The sequence below is a fragment of the Manis javanica genome, chromosome 1 (assembly GCF_040802235.1).
Source record: "Manis javanica isolate MJ-LG chromosome 1, MJ_LKY, whole genome shotgun sequence".
NCBI classification, from domain to species: domain Eukaryota; kingdom Metazoa; phylum Chordata; class Mammalia; order Pholidota; family Manidae; genus Manis; species Manis javanica.
In genome coordinates, this window is record NC_133156.1 from 108,892,438 (window position 1) to 108,904,820 (window position 12,383).

At 44.2% G+C, this 12,383-nt stretch overlaps 1 protein-coding gene across 1 annotated transcript in view; it reads left to right on the forward strand.

The window, feature by feature from the left end:
- ANKRD55 (ankyrin repeat domain 55) overlaps positions 1-12,383 on the forward strand; it is a 410,557-nt gene that overhangs the window by 356,233 nt on the left and 41,941 nt on the right. Inside the window, 1 exon segment of the mRNA XM_017651031.3 lies at positions 8,376-8,436. Within this exon segment, the coding sequence (XP_017506520.3) occupies positions 8,376-8,436 (61 nt within the window).

The following is a 12,383-nucleotide window of genomic DNA, read 5'->3' on the forward strand; positions in this document are numbered from 1 at the left end:
GAGTGCTTATGGACCAAGCACTGTTATAGGCCCTAGCAGTTCCACAGGAAGCAAGACAGTGTCTCTGACCTCACAGAGCTTACATTTAGTGAAGGAGTTAAGCAGCACACTGGTAACAAATAGTTGGATAATTTTAAATAGCGGTAAGTGCTATGAAGAAAAACTGGGGAGAAGAACACTGACCCGTCAGAAAGGCTCATGTCTGAACTTAGAGTCATGCCAATGGTTATGGGCTGGAAGGAGGCAAAGGATTCAGCAAAAGATCTGAGACAGCACAGGGACCAGTGGGTTAGAAGGAAAACAGGAGTGTATGCTGCTGGAGGCCATGTGAAGAAATACACTCAAATAAGCTGGATGACTGAGAAGGTCACATTTTTGTAAGACAGTTGAGCAACAAAGGAAAAGGTTTTGCCTAGGCCTAAGTGTAGCTTCCCCAATGCTCTGTGTCTAAATGTCCTCAGTCACCAGTCTTCTAAAAGCCCCTCAGAGCAGCTGATAGCAGCGTTTCCCATTGTGGAATCAGCAATATTCTGCGTGTTTTCTTAACCTCTGCTACCCAGAACATGCCTCTGACAGGAACTTAGCGTTCTCCAGAACTAGGCTGCAGGCCAGCACCACAGGGGGCACATTCTAGTCCTCTGCATCCTGTGTCCAGAAGTAAAAATGAAAGCTCTGTGGGAGTTGAAGAGACGAAGGCTGCTTCCACATTGAGAGGCGACAGGATTTCTTCATTTCAATCTGTTTTACACTAAAATAAAAGTGTTTGGGAAATTCCAAGACTATTCCCAACCAAGCCTCGCCTCTCATTATGATTGGATTATATCCAGGAATAATAGAGAACTAGGATTTACTCAAAGCTCAACAAAACAAGGAAGTTTAGAGAAAAAATACCAAGCCCAGAGCTAACAATCAATAGACATCATAAAGAGATGACTCCCTTTTGATGAATTAGGAAAAGAAAAAAAGAATAGCTTTCTGGACAACCAACAGAAATATTTAGTCATAAAATCATAACCATTTTCTCAAGAGAAATCTTTAGAAAATACATTTAAAATGTATCCTTTAGGACTAGTCTCCCTTGATTTACTCTACTTGATTGCTTTTGCCTGCCTCATTTAGAGTGGTCCTTTCAAAATCTCCCTGATTCTGAAGAATAAACACCTACTTCAGTTCAGGTAATTATAGCTGTTGTAACAAGTACAACTTAAAGCATCCGTGTTTTGAAAAATACAACAAAAGTTTAGTGCAATGCAGGTGTTCCTGGATGGAGGGCGGCTCCCCTCCACCGGGCAATTCAGGAACCCAGGCTTCTTCCAGCCTGTGGCTCCATCATCTCTGAGGATCACCGAATTGGCTTTGTTCAACCTGTAGAGGGGGCAAGAGGAATATAGGGAAGCCCCAATTATCCAAATCAGCCTGCAAATGATCCAATGTACCTCTGCTCACATTCCTTTAACAAGGACTAGCCATCTGGCCACCCCTGAGTATCAGGAGCACTGGAAAATACTGTCCCTGCCCAAGAATTCACCTCCCAGTAATGACTCCAATCCAAGGAAGTGGGCATGAATTTTGGTGAAAGTCTCTCTGCTACCAGCCATTGCACCTGAGGGGTAAACTAAGACCATAGTGTCAGTCTGGCCAGTCAACGAGGCTCATCATCTGAAATCATTGCAATGACTAACTGAAAACCAGTCCAAGAGCACTTCCTCTTCTGTGGACTTTTTAGTCTGTTCCTTACTGTGCCCAGCAGTGCCCTTAGACTCTCTAGGATCTACATTGCATCACTGTAATTGAGATAAGACAGAATTGTGGCTTCCCTTCTCTTGAAATTGTACCTAATGACCCAGCCGCCACCTTCAGAGGAGCTGAAGCCAGAAAAATAAACATCCTTCTGTGTGCTGATGATATGGTTTTAGTGTCCTGACAGGACACTGCTGATTCTGGAAGATAAAATCCTGCTTCAGTTATGGTAATGCTAGCTGCTGTAACTAGTAAAACCCAATGGTTAAGATTAACTATTCCAAAACCAAAATCACTGTTTCTCCCAAAATGTTCTCTAAAAATGAATTGGGATAAACCGTAACGCATAGAGCAAATCAACTGGTTTTGTTACATACAGAATGTTTTGAAATGAGCATGCCTTAAAGGATTCCCTTTGGAATTACATTGCTTAAAATTAGATGTCTTATCAACTGACTTTTTTATTGAGAAATTTTATGACCCTAGCAGAGTTTGATAACATCGGCATTAAATATTTCAAGCAGAAACTAACCAAGCCATGCTCTGTAGCAGAGAAGTTGGGCTTCAATTGCCCATTTGTTTGTGTCAGCGTGAACTCAAGAATTGTTTTCTGATAAAAAAAGAAACGTCTTGGTCTGGCTTGTAGGTGCTTTCTGATCCTACAACCCTAATGCAGAGGGGAGCAGCCTTCATTAGACCATGCAGACCTGTGTGACTGCTTACTCTTCCTTAGTGGATGCAGTTTTCAGACAGCCTGGCTGAGCGCTTAAGCATGTATGTCTGCACTTAAACGATGATGGTGCCAAAAGCACTGAGCATTTACCCCATTCCTCACCAAGCTCTGAGTGCTTTCCTGTCCACCTGATCTTCACCACACCTCTATGTGCTAGGCACTGTTTCTATCCCCATCCTATAGATGAGAAAACTGAGGCACCGAGAAGACGGTTACTGCCTGGTGCCTGTGAGAAGGTAAGTAACCTGCCCAATGGGTCTGCTCTGCTCCCAGGACCCACTGCTATGGCTTCTGTAGAATTTATTAGAATGGCCACATTTTGTCATTAAGCCCTCAGCCTACACCAAGAGGCCTTATAGGAAACAGCCTTACAACGCTCCTTATTTTCTCATTGTCAGGGAATATTTTGTTCATTACAGCATCCAAAATATGCTTGATGAGAAACCACAAGAAAAATTCCTACTAAAGGAGCAATTGCTGTGCTTCTCTTGATAAGTTATTTTTTATTTTTACTATGTGGACACCGTGATTTATGATCATGTTTTTCTCCTTGTACATTTAGAAAACTCAGAGCACAATTGCATCCCGTAATTACATCATCTTTATCCTGCCCTTGTTTTCTCTTTGCCTAGTTTCTTCACCTGTAACCTTGCTTTACTGTATATATTTGAAAAACCACCACTATTCTTTTTCATTGGAGGTAAAGGGTGGCCCGGAGTGTCAGCTCAGGAGTCAGACTGACTAAGTTTAAATGTGGCTTCACCTCTCACTAACTGTATTATCTTGGGTGAGTTAACATGTTGAGGCTCAGTTGACTTTCTTTTCTAGAAAGCAGGGATAATAGAGTCCTTATCTCATAGGTAAGGAGGCAGAAGTAAATGAGAAAATGGGTGGAAAGCCCTGAACACTGTCAACTGGCAGTGTTGAGTAAGTTGGTGATGACGATGATGGTGGAAGAGAGAAATAAATACCACATATCAGCACTGCATGCATCCCTGCTACTGCCACCCACCAGCTGCCACCTGGCCTTCTTCCCCTTGGTACACACAGTCCCTCAGAAAGTATGTCCACACACAGAGGGGCATGTGCCTGCAGTCCTGTGCCCACTGGTGTGTCCATACATTTACTGCAAAGAACACTGGGGTATGAACAGTTCCCACTGGAACCCTGGGACACAGAGCATTGCTAGACTGTAAAACCCAGTGAACATGAAACACCCATTCAGCTCCCCTGAAACTGCCTTCCCTACCTTTGTGCACCAAACACCTGTATTTGACCCCTAATCATAACCATATATACAGACCACACTGTGGCCTTGTACTCAGGTATTCATACTCGTTTTAAACTGCATTAGCCCTTAGATTTCCAAATAGCACGCTCCTTCTACTCAGCACTCACTGCAGGCTGTTTAGAGTGAAGCCTCAAAATGAAACTGCTTATAAACAAGCCAAAGGGACATTTTGTTGCCCTTTGCCTCCAGAGGGATTTTGGCTCTCTGATGTAACAACTCCCTAGCAAACTAACCAGTTCCAATACACAGCCTTAGCTAAGCTGCAGCTCAGGGGAGACCTAAGCCAAGGCAGGGATAGAGGGATTTATAATTCGAACATGAAGGCAAGTTGGATAGACAAAAGCAGAGGAGGGCAGGTTTCCCCTCATGATCCCCTCCCTGTTCCGAACACCCAGCTTCTCAGTGGGTCCGAGCTGTCTCCCCTCTCAGTCGCCCCTGGCTTCTCTTGCTCTCTCGGTGGGGACATTCAGAGGGCGCCTGTGTGACAGGGGGCGTGGTCATCAAGATAAGACTCTGAAGGGAAAGGGGTCGTGTTTATACAAGGCCATGCACGCTGACGTTGGAGAGCAGGCAGCGGTTTCCTCCAAAAGCAGCCACAGGGCTCCCTGAAGGTCCTCTTCATGGTCTCCATGGTTACCAGCAGGCTGGATCTCTCCCCTGCTGGGGACCCCACAGCTCTGCGTCTTTCCACCACTCCTGACTAGCCGGGAGAGGAGGAAAGTCATTTCATTGGGGTCCTGTTGTCTAGTTACCAAGTGATGCCTTCTAGCCTGTGGGTGGGTGTTTCCCTACAGCATACTCCCACATCCAGGCAGCTTCAGGCACAGGAGGGCCGCCGCTGGCTTGAGGACGCTTTCCCCACCATCACTGGGCTGGCCAGATCCAGGGCTGTGAACCCAAGGGACCAGCAAATCAGAGAAGCCCAGGGAAAAAAGCTGCCCCCAGGATACATCTAGCTGACTCAGACCCACCAATCACTTAAAGGCAATCAGGGGACCCTAAAATATAAAGGATAAGAGCTTTTTAAAAAATTAATCATTGTGCGGAACTTGTTATGTAATTTAAGTACTTTACATGCATTGACTTATTTAAAGTCACAGCAAGCCTTTGAGAGGTCATGTTGTCAGTATCTCTATTTTAGATAACACAATGCAGGCACTGAGAGTCTCAGAGCTTGCCCAAGGTCGCTGGCTGGTTGGTCATGGACCAGGGATTCTGAGAGAGGCAGTCTGGCCCCAGTGCCTGTTGTTCTTTCACACACCGCGCTGACTGCCCAGGAACATCCCTGCTGGGCCTCTGGACCTGTTGTCCTGGTACCTGGGATGAGGGAGGCCTTGTGCTGCTGCCTGGCAGTCTGAGAGCAGGACAGAGTTTGACCTGGTGCTGATAGGAGACTGGCTAGAGGATATGGGAGAAATATCCCTGGGCCACCTTAGCACAAAATAGGAGCTCTGAGGAAACACTTAATTACTCTGATAATTAAGAGTGATGAGGGACAAATATCTTGCCGATGACCTCTGGACCATGGAGCAGCATGGGGGCACCAGACTGGAAAGCAGACCCCTGGTTTCTAGTCCCAGCTGGATCACCAAAGCAATGTGTTGGCCTTGGCCAGCAATGTAGTGGCCAGAAAAAGGAAAGAGAGAGAAGAGGACAGAGGATACTTACCTGTAAATTTGTGCCCAGACTGAAGATCAATGAATCTTAGACACTTAGGAATCAAATGGAATCAGGCACTATAGGTCGGCATGTATCAATCAGGGTCGTGACAGGAAAGACATGGAATATTACAAGAGGTAACTGATGAAAGTTTAATGAAGGACTATTTTTAACTAATCAGCAAGATACACACACAACCTAACGTACACCCCGCCTAGCCTCCTTCCAGAAAGCAGAAAAATATTCACCTCCAGGCCAAAAGGGGCAAGGCAGGAAGCTGTTACTGGAACCTGAGGAGGTGTCGCGGGAGCTGTGGCTGTGGCTGTAGGAGAGGGGCCACCTGGCAGGAACGGACGCCTTTGGTAGAGGAGCATGTCATTGTCAGACAGGTAAGAGGCTTCTCTCCCTCCTCCTGCCGGTTCTCCCACTGGCCAAGCCCAGTAAGAAGTCAGAGAGCAAGGAGCCGGGATGATGAAGCATCGGAGGTCAGCTGCAAAGCAGGACGTTACGGGGGAGAGAACGGGCTTGAAAGGCAAGTGGAGAAACATCCAGGTACAGGACTGGTCTATAACCTTTGGAGGCCACCAGGATGTGACAAGAGCTCCCTCTCCCCGCGGTCCGTCTCATCTGGTCGGAGCCCTCCTTCCCTCAGGGCGGCCTGTCTGATCTGGAGCAGCCCGGAAAGATCCTGTGTGGCTACAGACGACCTCAGTCTGCTGAGGGTTGGCTGAGGATAACCAGACTGGACCCCAGCTGGCTTCTTGCTTTTTCCTCCCTCTCTCCCCAAGCACATCAGACTAAATGAGCCCTAGAAATCAAACAATGGCCAGTAGTGAGAGAGAGAGAGAGACTGGGGTGGAGATTGCGCGGAAAGACAGTCCCCAGTTACCCTCGTCCCATAAAGCTGCCGTAAGGGAAAATATAGCCAGGAGTGAAATATAATTACAAAGATAAATACAGAATTACCTAAAATATAATTATTCTTATAGCATCTTCCCACCAGAGGAAGAAATTCTAGAATTCAGAAAGGATAAAAGTCATGTGCTGTTTACAGTCACAGCCACCATTCCTTTGAAATCTGTGTACTAGGAGCTTTTGCCTGGTATGTTAGTCAGTCCTGACAACCACCACTGTTATTATCCCCATTACAGAAGTGAGGATACAGAATCTCTGAGAGGTCCTGCAGCGGTGAGGCCAGAATTAAATCACAGCTTTGTCCCAGCTCCCCCAAAGACAGTGGTAAGACTAGATTTACACCTTAGGCTTCCTGGTTATTTCACCTTCACAGCAACAGTCCGTCCATATTTAAGCTCTCCTTGTGTTACTTTTATTACTAAACCAATATTGGTTCCCTCTTTGTTTTTCTTCTATTGTAGGTAACAATTTAATACTCAGCACTTTAGATGTCATGTAAGCTGAGAGACAATGACAATCTGGGGAAGATGCTAAACCATTTCAATTTTTCAAACAACTTTTCCAAAAATAATCTCTGAGTTTCTTCATTGACCCCATAGACAATCCTTGATCATCCTGGTGAGCATATTAGCTTGGGCTGCCATAACAAAATCCCACAGACTGGAGGGCTTAAACAACAGACATTTATTTTCTCAGTTCTGGAGGCTGGAAGTCTGACACCAAGGTGTCTGCAGAAGTGATTTCCTCTGAGGCTTCTCTCCTTGGCTTGCAGGTGGGGCCACGCCCTTGCGGCCTCTACATGTCTTTCCTCCACTAGTGCGTGCCCTGGGGCCTGTCTGGGGTCCCAATCTCCGCTTCTTATGAGAACACCGATCAGATTGGATTAGGGTCCAACCTAATGACTCTAGTTTAATGTAATTACCTCTTAAAAGGCGGCTCTATCCCCAAATAGAGCCACATCCTGAGGCACTAGGCATGGAGCTGCCACATATGAATTTGGGGGGAGGGGATACAATCCCACCTGTAATGCTGATGAATTCATTTAGCACCTTTCTCAGTGGTTTCCAAACCTGTTCACCAGAATTTCCTGAACAGGGTTTTTGAACTATAGAAGCTAGGCTTCTCTACAGACCTACTACATCAGAAACCCTGAATATAGAATCTAAGTATTTGTGGTTTAAAAAAATCTCTGCAGGGAATTTTGAGATGGAGCTAGGGTTAACCCTTCTAGGATTAAATGTTAGAAATAATATTGTGTTCCAGGAATGCTTTAATGCTTCATTAACTCATTTCATCCTCACCCTGAGCTATAAGGTAGGCACTTTTTATTATCCCCATTTTACAGATGAGGAAGCTTAGGCACAGAGAGGTTAAGTTACTTGCCTGTGGTCACAAAGCTAGCCAGTGGGGGGCTGGGATGTAAATCCAGGCAGCCTGTCTCCAGAGTTTGGGCCCCCAACAATTCACTGTCTCTCTCTCTCACAGATGGAGTGCTAACTTTAGTCATCCAAGTGTGGGACCCAAGTGAGACAAGAACTTAAACTAGAGAATTACTGATAGTCATTTCACACTGATCACTGTCATTTCATGCTTAGATACTTGTATATTTTACAAAATATAAGTGAACTTGTAAATACTGACTGCCTCTTGGTATAATCTACACATGAAGAGACATGCGACATTGTAACCTAGTGGTGAAGCAGCCTGACAGCACTCTCAAGCATGAGCACTAGGGGGCTTTGGCTCTGAAAGTGCACGCAGAGGGACACAGGTCTGGTGAACGAGATGGGCCTGAAGATTCACTTTGTCCATTCCCTTTGGCCCCTCCAGAAGAGAGAGGCGGTAAGAGAAGAAGAGACAGGCATTCCTCCCAGGGGTCTTCTTGCCTATCACACCAGCTTCTTTTCCATGGATCTTTTCCCTGGATGAATGGAAAAGGGCCCATCTTCACTCGGAGGCCTTCAACTGACTGCATTTCTAATGTCCTGTTCTCATACAGATTCTGTTCTTTTGAGCCTCTTCTGTTTTTCTTTACAGGCTCCTAACAGTCCTGGTACAGCAGTCAAATCTCAGCGAGATTAATCACCAGGACAATGAGGTGAGCCCACCCTCTGGAGGAGCAGCAGGCCACTGTGTGTATTAGGGTGGGAGGAAGGGCTTTTCTGAACCACTGCGCTTCCGCTCAGAAGGGTGCAGGGAGGGACTGGGGCACACTGCTGTGTTTGTACCCTGAGAGAGGCACCTGGTCTCCACTGCTAATCCTGAGCAGAAATTTATCTCTATCGTGGGTGGAGGTAGTTTCAGTTGCATTAAATCGCAAGCATTTATCTTATCACTGAAAATTTGTAATTTCCCTCTGGACGTTGAGAAATAAATATTGCCCTTTCCTGTCTTCTCCAGTCCCAGCAGGTTCAATGGCCAGCTACAGCTGCCGATGCTCTCTCTTTGAGTGAAAGATGACAGATATTTGCAGGCTCTCTACTCCAGAGGCCACATTACTAACACCAGTAGTCACAGTTGCTGTTTCCTTTATACTGCAAAGGCAATCCTGTACAAGGTTTCCAAGAACGTGGGGCAGCACTCTGGAGAGATTTCTGAGGGAGGGTGGAGCAGACACGAAGCAGAGCTGCCCCAGAGTAACTTAGGATCTTACTGTATCTATTTAACTCTTTTAAACCCAGGCCTAGTTTTCATTAGCCAGCCTGATTTCTTTTTGTTTTGTTTGTTTTTGTTTTTGTTTTGTTTTTTAATTTTTTATTAAGGCATTATTGATATACACTCTCATGAAGGTTTCACATGAAAAAACAATGTGGTTACTACATTTACCCATATTATCAAGTCCCCACCCATACCGCAATGCAATCACTGTCTATCAGCGCAGGAAGATGCCACAGACTCACTATTTGCCTTCTCTGTGCTATACTGTTTTCCCCGTGATCCCCCACACCATGTGTACTAAACATAATACCCCTCAATCCCCTTCTCCCTCCCTCCCCACCCACCCTCCCACACCCTCCCCTTTGGTAACCACTAGTTCATTCTTGGAGTCTCTGAGTCTGCTGCCATTTTGTTCCTTCAGTTTTGCTTCATTGTTATACTCCACAAATGAGGGAAATCATTTGGCATTAGTCTTTCTCTGCCTGGCTTATTTCACTGAGCATAATGTCCTCCAGCTCCATCCATGTTGTTGTAAGTGGTAGGATTTGTTTCTTTCCTATGGCTGAATACTATTCCATTGCGTATATGTACCACATCTTCTTTATCCATTCATCTACAGATGGACACTTAGGTTGCCTCCATATCATGGCTATTGTAAAAAGTGCTGCGATAAACATAGGGGTGCACATGTTTTTTTGGCCAGCCTGATTTCTTTAACAAGCTTCTTAGAACCAATTTAAATACCTGGTTTTTAATGGAATATTTTATAAATATGTGCTTGATTTGGCTACTCTTCACCAAGATTGTGTGATAACTTCAGAAGTCTGATAGCATTGAAAAATGCATATATCCCAAAATGCTAAATTACAGTTTTCAAGGAAGCCAGCTGGCCATAGACAGCGGGGTGCCCTGCCTCCCACCCTTTCTTTCTTGTTAAGGGCTTCCTCCTGGCTGACTTAGCATTTAATGACCACATCAAAAAGCCCCTGTTTCACAGCACAGGTCTGAGGTTGGACACCTCCCTGACTCGGTGGTCACATACTGCTTTCACTCCCTGTGTCTTCAGTGGTTTAAAGCAAAACCCCAGAAGAGAGAGGATGACACTGTAAGCTTCTGCTTTAAAAAGGAGAACCAGAGATGAGAAAGGACACTGATCACATCCTACCCATGGTGTGAAAGCAGGGAGCTTGAGTGGTAGCAGCCTATGTCAGCTGATCACCAACTTCGAGACTTTAGGAAAGTTGACAACCACTTCTTCTACCTCCAACTCCTACCCTCACCCCCGAAACTGAGGCTTATTAGGAAGGGGGTAAATTTAGTCATTCATACCTTAAAGCTAAATTCCCTTTACAGACCTCCAACTCTGTCCACCCTCAGCTGAGCAACCGTCCACCAACAAAGTGATAGTTCCCTATTTTCCCCACCCCCACAGGCCCCTGGCTGGTGGAGACACTGAAAAGAGACACAGATCCTTATAAGAGTGGCAATTGTTAACACTTTTCAGATAGTATGTACCTATTGGAAAATCTCTGCAAAGTGACCTCTCAGATGTTCCTCCTGCTGTTGCATCTGCATTCTGACTCTTAACTTTTAAGTGCAGAGAGCGGGGGCCTCAAAATGAACCCTTCCCACCCAGAGTCCCAGTTTCCTCTTCAAGCCATGCCAAGTTATGTCTGAAAACATCTGAAGCCAACTGCTAATGCTTGCCTGTATTGTTCATTATGTACATATCGATGTCATTGTTTGGGTGAGCCAATCTATAAAAATTTGCAAGGGCTAGAAGCTTTTTGCCCCTGGGAAAGAAGGACAATTCTGAAGTGGAAAGAACATTGCCCGGGCTTTTTTTTTCATTCAGTACCTTGGTGGAATCCCTGCATTTGGCTTCTCAGTGTTCTCAACAAGCATTGCTTACTCTGACCCCCCTCAATCATTTTTCCAGTGAGTTCCAAGCACAATGTAGTCTCCATTATATATGAGGGGTGACAGTTAAAGCGTGGGCACACACACACCCTACATCTGCTAAATAACAGGAAGCAAAACACAGCAAAGGCAAAAGAAATGAAGGAAAGGGTAAAAGTTCGCAGTGCTGGTGAACCATTATGGCTTCCTCATGACAAGAGAAAGAGCTAGGCACACCTCTACATAGTGTGAAGTATGAAGGAAATTATTTGGCTTCTCAAATAATTCACATAAGGCGGCCTCCCAAGCTTATCACAATAATAATGAAAGATTAAACAATCAATTAGTAGAAATCTAACATCATTAAGAGAGAGATTAGATTGTAAACTGAAACTAAAGAATAGAGAGAAGAAGAGAGAAAAAATCCATTTTTGAAGCCATTCTTTAACTGCTCAAGGACAACAAAATGTGACAGTGTTTTATATCAGGGAGTGAATATCACTTTAGAGGCTATCCTGATCTGGGCTCAGTGACAAACTATTTTTTGGTATCATTAGTTTTCACTTACACAAGTAATTACATGAACACATTTGCTTTTTAAGAATTTAAATATTAGAAGTAATACTAGGAAGTCCTTGATTACTTCTACCACCTCAGCCCCCAAGTAACCACTGTTTGATGTGTCTCTTTTCCAATCTCTTACATATGTTCATAGACACCACAGAGTATAGCTTAAAAGGTATCACATTCTGTGTGTTGTCCTGCAACTTTTGTTGTTTCATTCAATAATATATTTTAGAGCCCTCCCATGTTGATACACATAGATCTGGCTTCATAATGTCACATAATATTCCACCCTATGAAAATACCTCCATTTAATTTGCTGTTCCCTTGTGAATGGATATTTAGGTTGTCCAATTTTCACCATCACAAACACTGAAGAGTGTTCTTGTACAAGCCTCCTTGAATATTTTACACAAGCATTTATCTAGAAGAAGAATTATCATACAGTAGAGAGTGTACATTTTTATTTTTAATACACATGCCTTGTTTTTCTAAAATGGCTCTATCAATCTATAGTTCCACATATGGTATAAAAGGGCGCCTGTCCTTGTTTTCCTGTTGTTGAATTTTCTTGTTTTAATTTGTATTCCACTGATAACTAATGAGATTGCACATCATTTCATAGGTATAAAGTTCTATCATATCTTCTTGTGTACTTTGCCTGTTCAGATCCTTTATCCATTCATCTGTTGGGTTTCTTGTCATTTTCTTATGGATTCATAGGAGTTTATTTTATATTCTTAATTTTGCTGTTCAAATGCAAAGATTTTTTTCACAGTCTGATGCTTATTTTAGAACTGTTCATGATGCATTTTCTTTTACAGAAATTTAAAATATGATACAACCAAAGTGATCATTCTTGTCCATTAATGCTTTTGCTTTTGGTGTTCTTTTAAAGAAGACCTTGCTACTTCCAGGGCCATG